This window comes from Neltuma alba, unplaced genomic scaffold (assembly GCF_004799145.2).
Source record: "Neltuma alba isolate B1F8T4 unplaced genomic scaffold, ASM479914v2 tig00004400_pilon, whole genome shotgun sequence".
Taxonomy (NCBI): domain Eukaryota; kingdom Viridiplantae; phylum Streptophyta; class Magnoliopsida; order Fabales; family Fabaceae; genus Neltuma; species Neltuma alba.
In genome coordinates this window covers 23,232-36,497 of record NW_021633691.1, presented here as the reverse complement: position 1 = coordinate 36,497, position 13,266 = coordinate 23,232, and the positions used below count along the sequence as shown (strand labels likewise).

The 13,266-nt window shown below is 35.7% G+C and overlaps 1 protein-coding gene across 1 annotated transcript; it reads right to left on the bottom strand.

The window, feature by feature from the left end:
• Positions 1 to 3,291: 3,291 nt before the first annotated feature.
• Positions 3,292 to 9,182, bottom strand: LOC114744601 (DEMETER-like protein 3). Its single transcript, XM_028932767.1, has 19 exons — positions 8,948 to 9,182; positions 8,663 to 8,869; positions 7,311 to 8,585; positions 6,968 to 7,020; positions 6,431 to 6,868; positions 6,277 to 6,356; positions 6,105 to 6,189; positions 5,923 to 6,014; positions 5,753 to 5,821; positions 5,611 to 5,647; positions 5,437 to 5,519; positions 4,785 to 5,192; positions 4,540 to 4,576; positions 4,394 to 4,451; positions 4,145 to 4,266; positions 4,002 to 4,067; positions 3,814 to 3,928; positions 3,668 to 3,706; positions 3,292 to 3,570 (listed from the first exon to the last, which is right to left on the bottom strand). The coding sequence occupies exons 1-19, from the start codon at positions 9,180 to 9,182 to the stop codon at positions 3,413 to 3,415; spliced, it is 3,657 nt and encodes a 1,218-aa protein (XP_028788600.1). The 3' UTR covers positions 3,292 to 3,412.
• Between the last annotated feature and the right edge of the window lie 4,084 nt (positions 9,183 to 13,266).

Genomic DNA, 13,266 nt, shown 5'->3' with positions numbered 1-13,266 from the left:
TTTCTCAATATAAAATCTTAATTCACTTATCTTTTATATTTATTCACTTTTTCAAATAATCTTTGTGGTAATTATATATGTTAAATGTTTCATCACATTATAGTTTTAGTTAATATACATGATTAGCAAAATATTCCAGGAAGGATAACACTTATTTATTATAAATAACTAACTAAAAAATTTTGTTAATTTACCCAATTAGTAAAATTAATTCTTGTGGGTGAGCTTCTAAGAGTACGTTTACTCTTAACACCTAATTATGTGAATTTTTTCAAAGAATTTTATATTCACCACACTTTTCAAGTTCTTTTTTTTCAAAAAAAAAAAAGCTATGCGAAATCTAATAATACACCATAGTTTGGACTTAACTATTGTCCCGCCCCCAATCCTCCATCGTTTTCCTTCCACAGTTCCACTAAAACAGAGTCGATAAAGAGAGCGTATATCTGGAGCCAGAGAGAAGAGAGAGAGAGAGAGAGAGAGAGAAGATCATCTCTGTCTTTGTGAGACCCTCACAGAGAATTTAAGTTTGATTATCTGAATGTTTTAAGTGAGGGGTGAAAACAAAATATATTTCAAGCCACAGAAATATCTCTTGAAAACAACGGAGAGAAATCATGAGGCTTTGGGAGTTAGGTTGGGCCGGCTGCGGACAGTGTTTATTGGAAGAGTGTTAAGCCCATAATGGCTTGGGCTTCAGTCGAGAAATAAGAACCATGCCACGTCATGGCGTTGACTGTGGAGAGAGGAAGAGACGACCAAAATGGAAGTCATCCAACAAGGGCAGACGTGTCATTTAATTTAATTGCATAGACAAGACAGCAGAGGACCCATATTTCCAAATATTCGAGGGAGAGGTGGCGATGGCCTTCCCCATTTTCAGCAAAACTTGTGTCCGCTTGCTTGGGACATCAATAATGGAATCTCTAGCGCGTGCCTAATTCACATGATAGCCTCAAACAAGTAAGACCCCCAAGGCCCAATGTGGGATGCGCATAACATCACCTCTTTCTTACCATCCATTTAAACGACCCAACATGAAGTTCGGTCCTCACTCCCTCGTCAAAATAGCCTTGATTTACCGACGAGAGTTGGTCCAAGTAGTAAGCGGTTTGATACCGCTTAAATGAGGTTTCGAGTTTAAACCTCAGCGTATGCAGAAATTTCAGTTAGAAGACTCACCCACCATAGCCAGCTGTGCGACGCGAGTCGGATCCAGATGTAGTCGGAACAAAACTCCGGTAAACTGGGTGGGTAACAAAAAAAAAAGCCTTCATTTAACTGACCAACTCGTAGGTTCCCCCAAAAAAAAAAGAAAAAGAAAAAAGAGGCCTTCCCGGTGACGCGGTTTAATATGCATTCTGCACCAGCAGGTGTTTTCTATTCATTCAAAGCATCCAAATTCACCTGTAGATTATGATTCCCCATTTCTCTCTTCGAAGTGTATGAATGAAAAGGTTTTGAGGGTGGGGGGGAAGCTAGAGCATTTAGCAAAGTTAAAAGATGTTAAAAATAACTAAATACTTGTGAATTTCAGAAGCAGATGCGTTGTCCAGATTAGCAAAAAGTGGGCACGACATTGCATGATCGAGGCTACGTGAGTGAAGGCTCCAATCACCTCTGGACTCACCCTTATGCCTTCCTCTCGTCAGTGTCTCGATTCTTGCCATCAAACCCTCAATTCTCCCTCAGCTGACCACACTCGCCATGGTTATTCCAAGGCTCAAATGTGCTCCTTCAACATTCTTCGTCTCATTTCATCCCTCCCTCCCTCTCATAATCCAATACCGAAGTCCTCCCCTGCTGCCGGCATTCCTTTTGATCTTAATCTGCGGTTCTGTTCCGATGATGCTGAATTTCAATGCAATTCACCTAACGGAAGCCACTCCGATGGGAACGGAGGAGATCAGACGGGCCAAGATGCTGGAAAGGCAAGTGTTCGAGTTGGAGTGAGTGACGATGGAGTTTATCACGAGGAAATGAGGATCGAAGCAGAGATCAGAGAGGAAGGGGAAGAGCGAGAAGAGAAGGAGGGAGGCGCGCAAAATGAAAACAATGGTTTTGGAATTGCTAATCGTAGTATCAGGAAAACTTGACGAAGGGAGGAGGGAAGTAAAGGAGAGTTGGATGGTTGTGAATACGGAAGAGGAGCCGGTGGTGAGGACCAAGAGACGGAGGAGCCAGGCGTTTCCGTACAGGTCCAGAGACTCCGTCATGGAACCGGTAAAACGCAGGGATGGTCCTCACAGACCGTTGTCGACCCCCACCGCGGCTTCTACGAAACGACTCAGGCACCTGAGCTGCAGCGTTAAACGCTGTTTCCTTATACAATCTTTCTGTGATTTGTTCTTTTTTTGGCCAACTCCTTATGATTTATGATTAACGTGGAATTGTGGAATGAGGAGATCCAGCATCAAAAGGACATAGCGTATATGTTAAGATGATGCACGTTGTGACAATATTTAGTAAGTTTTTGGGTAATTTAGAAGGACCGGGGGAACATATTCCAATTTCCAAATATAGTTTTGTTTTTTTTTCTAAAAGGGGTAGCGAATCCAACTGCAGTTGTTCCTTTTTTTGGTCAAAACTGCAGTTGTTCTATTCATGTGTAATATATTCACTACTGCTGCATTTCTCAATTCTGCCTTAGATGATCAGGTTAACTAAGATATCCACGGAAGGCATTTTTTTCTTTCCCCAAAGGAAAACCTAAGGTTAAACGTTCAGAATTTTCTGGGTGAGGAAATGAACATGGATCTTATGTGTTTTATCCAATTTGGAAGATAAGGTTATGCCTCATAAATAAATCCACTAATATCATTAGTTTATTATTTTGACGTAGATCTAATCATCGAAATATAATTCGGTTGATATGAATCTGAAGATTTAATTTACAGTTTCTTAATAATAATTTCATTTTCTTAAATTAAAGATGATAGTTAAAATTTATATTTATTTTGAATTTTATGGGTGTGTATTACAATAACTATATATTTAAAATATGTTAACAAAAAATCATATCTAAATTGTATATTTTATCCAAACAATTTAAATTTGATACCAATGAATTGTGGTAAATGCCATTGCAATATATTGACATAAATGTTTCCTCTTATTAAAAAATGACCATAAATCCTACGCGATCTGCTTGTTTCAGCAAAATCTTTGAATGTCTGAGAGTTACTTAACTAAGTGGGAGAGAGAGAGAGAGAGAGAGAGAGAGAGAGAGAGAGAGAGAGAGAGATTAAATAAAACATATTCTAAATACAAACAAGAATACCCTTTTAGTCCATGGAAGGGCCTAGCATAGTCCGAAACCCCATAGCCCCAGAGTTAAATGAAAGACCTGAACTCAAGATCAGAGACAGCATGATGCTTGATTCACAACACATGCGCCCATAGCGCTAATTAATCACCCATTTACAGATTCATTACCTTTCAAATCTTCATTATTTCTCTGCTTTTTCTTCTTCTTCATTATTTGCTGGTCTGCTGTTTTGCAGTGAAATCTGTCTGGTAATGGCCTGGGAGCTCCTGTTTTCCGATCAGTTGCTCTCACACAAACATACCCTAGCAAATGCAAAATCCCACCGCTGTCACATTCCATTTTAACCCATTCATTTTCTAAAGTACCACAACTCAACAACATTGTTTCCATCCATCTTACCTCTCCAAAAACATTCTTGAATTTCTTCCAAGGGCAAACCTGTTTTGATTTCATATAATATCAAAAGATGTATCAAATCTTTGGCCGGTACCATTTATAATAACTACACAGTCAAATCTATATATTATGTTCGGTTCCATCCGTACCTCTGAATATTGTGGAGGTTGAAGTCCCGAAATATGCAATTCGAGTTGGAAGATTCCAGAGCCACTTCGTAGGAACATCGATTGGGTGTTGGCTGGAAGCGGCATCAGCAAATACCTGCAAAACATATCACAAATTAATCATATTGAAGCATGACGTGGATGTAATCAGGCCAATTTAGATGATCTACCTCGTTAACTTGAAAGTAAGTTCCATTCAGTGGAAATCTCCCGTTCGTTGCAGTCCGACAAGGTACCTGCAGGGTTAAAATGGACTGTTATCAAACATCTTGTTTTCGAAATTAGAGTTCCAACCATACGGCATCGAACTTACCAAAATAGTTCCTGGTACTGTCTGGTTGTTCGCTTCCTTGATATTATTGCAAAAGAAGCAGTTGTTGTTGGAGCAACTGCACTGGTTCTGAGTTGTTGCCTCACATGGTTCTTTTAATTCTCCTAATTTTTACCCAAAACCAATGAAATAAACTTGTACAAATCAATTGGGTGGCAAAAGACACATGCGTTCAATTCTTCTTTAAATTACTACTGTACGTATATATGATTTCTTTTCACAATACTCCACCTGGTGTCCACATAACAAGAAGATAGTTTGAAGGATCATCAATTTCTCTCACTGGGAACTGCAGATCAAAATAAAGATTAAACAGAGATGCTTCATACGACAAACTTTTCTTTTGCTCTTAAAAAAAAAAAAAGAGGCATACCTACCTCAGCTAAGAGAGGATGCGTATCAGGAAGCACATAACTTCAGGAAAACGGAGCACATAAGAGCAGAATTAGAAGACTAGGGTATTTATAAGAGCCTCAAAAATTAAGTAATGCATTAATTACAAATCGTAACCCTACTGATTCAGATACTCCATTAAACAACATACCCTGGCATCATTCGTTTGGATTATAGACGAGAGAGAATAATAAATAGGCATGAGAGTAGAGGGGAGTCAATAACTTACACCATACGCTCAGTCCTTAAACGACTGACACTTTTCATCTTTGGCATAGATTTTCCCCTGTTTGGATTATAAGCAACCACAACATTTGAATTCTCCATCTCACTTCGTTCAAAGTAATTCAAACGCTCTTCATTGAGCTTTATTGTGATAAATTCCTCAGGGTCATCATCACCCTTGCAAAGGTCCTCTATATCTACTATTTCAGCCTGGGTATTTTCAGCAATGGGTGAGGCAGGGTAATCAACAATGGGTTCACACTCCTTTGTGTTGGTGGTTGATGTGTCTTTCACATTAGAAACAATTAACGGATCACTGAAACCTTCCAAATGTTTAGCAGCAACATCGGATCTCTCTGAACTATTATTTGGCCTTCCTTCGGCATCGTTTCCAGGAAGGGCAAACGTTGGACTGCACATATATACGGCAAAAACAGATACTGAATTGCATATTATATTTCGACTCTCAATTAACGAGTAACATGGGAGTTGAATAAATCTGATTTTACTGAGCACAAGTTTAGGAGCAAACTGAGTGTGTTAGTATTTGGATTATTTACCGCGTCAAGTGTTTTATTCTAAACACATTCAGTTTGGATCATATCAGTTTTTCTCCTCCAAATTTAAATACAGGAAGGATCCAATACAGTATATACCTTGCAGAAGCACTTGCAAAATGTTTACATTCTCCTCTCATTGGACAAGCTTTGCAGTTTGGTTGTTTCTTGGTGCAAAATACCTAAAAAGATGTTATTATGAGTTAAATTTTCTTTCTCTCCAGAAAAATGAATAATTAATGAGTGATTGAAGCCACAAGGAATGACAAATACCTTTCCAAATGTGATGAGATGATAATGTAACTGATACCTGTATAGAGTTAAAAAAAGGAGGAAGAGAGGAAACAATTATCTAAAATGTGTACTTTAAGATGAGTTCATAACTATTCATTAAGGAACAATAGACGATAATTACAATGTCGGCTGGTCAAGGGTACATAATCGTGGCCAAAGATATTGTTGTACCATGTCAATTATGGGATACCTATAAAAAAAAGAGGAAACAAATATAGATAAATTCCTTCAATAATGATAAGCTTAATTTATTACAAAACATTCAACAATCTAAACCAGTTGATCACATACTGATCTAACAGATGGAATTGAATTGAGCCAGGTAATGGTTCAAGGGGAACCCATCCCAATCGCACTGCTATTCTTCCAACATTTACATCCACCTTAATTAAACCAGCATTTTAAATATAAAATCCATCAGTACAATCTCACCAACTTCTCATCTTAAAAAGTCATTATTTTTACATGCTTACCGGGAAAGCAATTTGCTTAAGTGCTAAAAGTCTTATGCATTCCACACTTTTCAATCCCAAACCATATACTTTTAGAAGATACTCCCTGAAAGGTGACATAAAGAGTTTATTGTCCCTGTCATTTTGTAAAATATGTTTCGTTGATAATAACGTCATCATACAGAATACTTACTTTACTTCGTAGGGTGGAGCATATCTTAACCATTCAAGATCAATACTCCCATGCATTTCTACCAACTTGTTGAGTAAAGCCTGCATATATTCAAAGGAGAAGTTCAGAATCATTATTGAGTTTGATTGTTAGATAAAACAAAATTATACTGAACCTGTATTCTTTGAGCAATAATGTTGTGTTGACCACGACCTTCAATAGCTTTAGCAACTTTATTGACGTCTGCACATCTCACTGCTTCCCAATCAACTGAGTCAGCATGATCACCGCTTCGTGGAGTGCAGTTTTGTATATATCTTCTTCTCAATGATTCCCAATATTGCTTGTCTTGTTCCTCAGCTTGTTCTTCTTCCTTCTTCTTTCTCTCTTGCTCTGCTTGATCACCTTTTTTCCTCGTAGAAGTGGGTTTTTTCTTCCCAAAAACCATACCCGGAGAGTATAGTCTTTTATTCCCCAAATTTAAACTAGCTTCTGATGAGGAATTTTCAAGTTTCAATAGAGGTAAATTGCCTTTTCTTTCTTCAGAAGTTTTGATTGGAAAGGTAGATGCAAGAGACATGTAGGCAGAGCTGTTGACAATAAGAGTTGAAACCTAGTGAATAAATATTTAATACACTAAAAGTATCAAATAGATTTAAGCCGTTAAACTTGACCTTGATAAATGATCTGAGACATTTTGCGTTAAGAATACTCCAATGACAGAATCTAAAACAGAACCTTTCCATGACGAGAAAGATCTATTACCTGAAAAGTTTATAATTTTACTGTTAATATACTTAATACCATAAAATATTCATGATAATATTAACAGAAGAGTATAATCCTTACCAAGAAAGTTATGCATGCGAGCAATAAAAGCATCAACTCTTCCCAAATAAATTGACCTTTCTTGCTCCCAATATTCTTTCTTATCATCATTTTCAGCATGTGATTTTCCATCCATAAGCAGATTCCATTCTTTTAAAGTTTCTGAATCAAGATTGACTTTGATTTTTATTCGTTGACTTTCTTTCATTCCTTTATAAGGAACTAACTCGCCTTCTTGATTTTGTAAGAAACCAACTCAGTATTGTTCACATTGACTTTTATTGGCCAACCTTCTCTTGATCCTTTATAAGAAATTAACCTTCTCTCTTGATTCTTGTAAGAAGCTCCTTTCTTTTCTTTATTCCCATAATTGATGCTCAAAGATTGGAATTTCTTGATGAGAACCTTCATTTCCTTACTTGACACACTTTTTCTTGTTCTTCTTGCTTTTCCTTTCCTTTCATCTCTCACTTCATTCTCGCTCTCATTGTCTTCATCTAAAGGACACTTCACAAAGTTGCATATAGTACATAGGGCCTTACTTCCCTCTCTTGTTTCCCAATTCCCAAATTCTTGCTTTGGGATTTTGTCTATTGTAAAGTTGGTTGACTTTGCTTTCTTTCTCTCTATGGCCCTCTTCCCTTTTGTCTTCCACTCAAATTTATCTCCTTCCAATCCCAAGTTTTCTGTTTTTCCTTCATCAACTCCTTGATTGGGCAAAGAAATTTGATTGCAAATTACAATGCCACATAAGTTGATTTTTCTCCTACGATTATTTGATCTCTTTCGCTTTTTGATGTACTGAAATGGTAATTTCAATTCCCGGATCCTTTTTCTCTTTTGACTTTCTGATCGCTTTTGCGTAGGAAAATTGAATTTCATTCTCCTAATTCTAACAAGTAAAGGACAATTCAGATTCATTCTCTTTTGAGGTATTTTCTTCTTCAATATGTGTAAAGAATCACCTTTAAAACCCAATTCATCAAGCTCATTCTGCATATGTATAGGATCTTCAAAATTTTCTTCCAGTTCAAATGTCAAAGAACGCTTAGATGGTTTTCTTTTGGAACGTGAGAGAGTCTTTTCTGACATGATATGCTCTCTTAGTGTAGAAAACCATTCATTTTGAACTTCATGCTTCTCTATATTATACTGCGCTTCACAGTAGAACATGTCAAATCTGCCCTCATCCACTTTTGAAGCACTCTCTTTTGATTTCTTCGCTGACTTTGATTTCGAAGTCCTTTTATATTTACCATTGTCACCATTCACCTTAGAAACACGCCTTCCCTTAGTCTTGCTTTCATGGGGCACTTTAGGTGTTGTCTTCCGTTTCGTTTGGCCTTGCACTTTAGGCCAATACACCTTCTTCTTCTTCTTCTGTAGTGTTGCAACATTATTTTGTTGATTGGCCTTTCTTTTCCTATCTTTTGTAGCAGGGGTAGAGGTGCCAAGGATGGGCGTAGATTCAGTAAGTTTGGCAGTAATATCATGACCTGCATCTGAAGACAAGTATTTATAAAAATGCCCTTAACAAGAGTAAATTAGTGTATTCACTGTCTTATTTGGACTGAAGTACCTTTGTCAATAACTGTGGTTTTTGATTCTTGGTCATGGGTTGGGTCTGCCGTATCAGCCCTTTCAGTCACAGTTTCAAGGTCACCTTCCCGTGGAGGTGCGAAGACTGATGACTCAACAGAAACATGAGAATTGGGTCCCAGGGGAATCGGCTTTCCAGGGGTTGAGACGCCAAAGCTTGGAACAAATTTATCATCAAGATCGCAACCTGTATTCAGACATAAACTGCTCAGAAAAACAAAAAATGCTACATTGCAAGTTGCTCGAACCTATTAGCATCATTTACTTTGGGATGACGGAGCCATTTTGTTAATAGCTGCTGATTCCTGATCAGGCACCGAGTCTGCAAAAGTAGACCTTTTAGCTGCAATTTCATTATCTCCGCCCAGTGAAGTCGAAATGACTATGGATTCATCACAGATATGGGACAAGGGAGTGGACTTTGTCGGGGTGGTTGGGAGCCATTGATTGTCACTTAGGTCCATCTTTCTTCTTCTCTCATAGACGTTTAGGGACGACATTCTTCGTTTGAAGAATGAGAGCAAACCTTCAGCTCTGAAAGAAAAACTCATCATGAACCCAATTTGAATTTTTTTGTCAGATTTTTCAGAGCCAGCAAAAACTAAAACTTCAAATCAAAATCGAACCAAAAAAATCTACCGAACCTTTAAAAGAGATTTGAAGAGTCGCAAGCAGAAAATAATTTCAACCCTTTCTCTGTGTCAAAAACCTGTCCCGTCTTTCCTCTTATGCCATGAATCTTCTAGAGTTACAATTAGAGAGACTCTTGAAAACGGAAAGCTCACGGAAATCAAGACAAAAAGGCAATGAAAATTAAGAAAAAACTTGAAATTGAAATGTCTGCTAGCTTAGATAAAGGAGAGCAGACGAAATTGAAGGTAACGAAATCTTTTTGTTGGATGAAGAGATTAAATGATCAATTAGGTTTAATAAATGAGTTAAATGATCAAACGCCCTCAATTTGTTCAGCCACAGTCAAGTTTCGAGTTTGAAAAATATCAGCAAACGGTCAGCAAGAGCGATCACAGAAATAAAAAATGAAAACTATAAATATCAGTGGTTGACTCAGTTTGTTATATTATTAAATAATTTTATTTTTAAATAATATTCAATTTAAAAAATAAAGTAACGTTAACATGCGAGATAAGCTTCACAGAAACAAAATCAGTGAATCTGGGTCGTACCGTTGAAGCAGTGCTCCATTCTCAATAGCCCAGAGTAGCAGTCACTACAAAATAAAAGGAACGACAATAGTAGAAGGAGGTCGACAATTTTGGGATGCCAAAGCTTTCATCAACTATTTGGGAATATAGAGACAAATTTGTAAATCAATATTTAATTAAAAACAATGGATAAAGTAGGCAAAACTGGGAAAAGCCCGTTAAAATTTGCAAAAATTTGTCAAATGCTTCTCTTCAATGAAATTTGTCACACGGATTTTTGCCATTTTTCCTCAAAGGAAAGAAGGTGTGGAATTAAAAAAAGAAAAAAAAAAAGTGATGAAGGAAGCCTGCCAGACGAAGCTTGGGCCTCAAGGAAAGAAGCAGTGGAAATATAAATTGAAGCACAATAAATGCTTTGAAAAGCTAACGAGGGATCAACGAGGCGGTCAGCGTTCAGGAAAAACAGAGTATCGAAACTAAGAGATCACCTTTTCAACAGACAATCAAACAGGCAATGAACTGCTGAGATAATACTTGTTCTTGGAAATAAAAAAAGAGAGAGAGATATATAGTAGAAGGGAAGGAGGAAGATTTAATATTGAAGGTTTGGGATTATTCTCACCGGTCGGCTTCTGTCTTCAGGCGATGCAGGGGGTGGAGGAAGTTTATGGGCGGTGAGGGCCGAAGGGAACAACCGTTCTGCTGCCCAGCAGTCTCGGAACGTGAGAGCAAAACAGCGCAGCCACGAGGAAGACCCTCTGTATTTAGTTTTCCGAAGTTTCTTAATTATTCAGTCTTTTTTTTTTTTTTTTTGGGGTAACAAGTTTCTTATTCAGTCTTGGTAACGGATAATAAATTTAATGGGGCATGTGCATATCTATAATCCACCGAGGAAACCCGATAAGCATTTAAGTACTCTCCCCATTATTTAATTAAGAGCTATTTAACTAAGTGATATATATTATTTAATCATAACAGATATAACATATTTCTGCATAACATTAAACTATCTATAAGTTAGATGCTGGTTAAAAAAAAACTTATTAGTTAGATAAATTAATTTTAAAAAGATATAAATATAACAGCCAACATGAGTTTAGAATCAGATTCCCAAGTAAAATGAGTACTTTACAAGTATTTATCGATATTGAAGCATGATGCATCTCACTAAAAGTCATTCTAGGGAAAATTTTGAGGATGTAGAGATTCAAACCATAACCCTTTATGTCACAGATTACTCTTTTCTTTTCTTTTTCTTCTTTTAAAATTTGCAAGCCAGTACTTGTTAGTCGAGATCAAATTTATTCAAGTGTCATTACGGGCGTGCCAGGAAACTCTCGGTTAAATTACTCTAAATAACTATAAATAGAAGCAATGCCTATCAATTGTGTGAATTTTATTGTACTGTTATAAATATTATTATTGTTAACTATTTTCATCGATCATTAATGAGGATTCCAAATCTTCTTTGTATCCAGAAAAAGGATGATAGCTATCAATTATTTACACCTAAGCATAAATGGAACGTTTTTAATTTGATATAAATACTCTGGCCAAATAATATAAAGCGAGGATTTGCGGACTCAAAAATGTATAAATATTAATGTATTTTGTCAAATGGATAAGTTTTAAATTTAAAATGAACTTAACCAAATTAATAATAAAGACTGTATGTAAATAAGTAATATAGGAAAAATCTACTTATCTTGATATGTTCTAGAATTATAGATATCAACCCTATTTTATCACGTGGCCAAAAAAAAGAAGAAGAAGCCCTCTTTTATCACATATCCTATATACGAGATCAATATATCATAGCAATCAATAGATAAACTATTTTGGTTGGCCAAAAATTAAATTATTTTAATCATTAAATCACAGCAAATACACCTTTGTAGATAATTTTAAAAAATCCGATGTAATAAATTAAATATAATATATCAACATCTATGATAGTATATTAACTAAACTAATTGGATGCTGATAATATATGTATATAGCAGCACCACTAGATATCAAAGAAATACGTCGAAGAACGAGTATAATAAAAAATTTCTTCACAGCGTGTGTGTGTGTGTGTGTGTTAATGCACAATGTTTGTGTATTTCATGCGATATCAATTTATTTTATCTGATGTTTTACTTCGAAACCAGGCTAAATCAAATATGTTGATAGGCTTGAATTAGGAAAAAAAATAACATTAATTATATCACTTGATTTATAATATATAGATACAATGTCTTCACAATTAGCATGTTTTAATAATTCGCATATTAATTTTAAAATTTTGCTTTATTATAACAATTTCGAAATACGAAACCAGACACCAGACCAGGAAGCTGTCACAACTTCATTACAGATGACAAAATCTTTTACAACTCATCTCCAAACATCGTTTTGGGGTGGGGGGAGAGAGAGGATTGGAACCAGAAGAAGGAGTTATTTTAGTGACAATAGATTTTTTTTTTTTGCCGGCTATTTTAGTGACAATAGATGAACGAAATAAATGATCAAATTCTAATTACAAGTGAATAGTTACCATATTTGTAGGGTCTACGTGCATGCACACAAGTCTACGTGGTCATTGGTCCTAGCAACTTGCTAGCTATTGTTACTATTATCAAACTCGTGAGTTGAATCTTCGAATTTAACGTTTTTACATTTCTAGTTAACAAAATCATATCAATTCACTCTTAAATTCGTGATAACTGTAAATTTGATTAAACTTAATAGTTCATTTACCGAGTTTATCGTTTTTACGTTTTAAACTTACAAAATCGTGTTAACTTGCTCTTAAACACGTGCTAAGTTTTTGGATTTGATTATGTTTAGTGACTTTATATATAAATTTTATAGAAATTTGTTGATTGAATGTGATAAATTATGAACATTGATGGATATAATTTCAATTATTTAAATTTAAAATATATTTAAATGAAATTGTCCTTATTTTTTATATATTAATTATTTGATTATATACTTTTAATACCAGTTTATTAATAAAAGTGAACTTACAAGTTCACGATCCGAGTTTATATCATTCTCATGAGTTTGTTTAAACTTGTGAGTTTGACAATATTGGTTATTGCTATTGCTAGTATACACTCTAAACTGTTTAGATTGAATTTTATTTTTTTACTTTCTTTAAAAATAATTATTAATTGAAAATTTTACTGATCACTAAAATTGTACTTGTATTCGAATATTATAGATTCTACGGCTGCGAACAACATTATAATAGTCATCATTGTAATTAGAAGTAGACCAGGTTCCACTCCAAACTTTGATTTGCTCGGCCTTGATTAACATACAATTGAGTGAGGCAGCCACGTCCATTTTTCCTCTGGACAATGAAGTTATAAGCTAAAATTTTTTGTTGGGCTTACGCGTGACATTTACTACTTTATATCCCGAAGCTTCA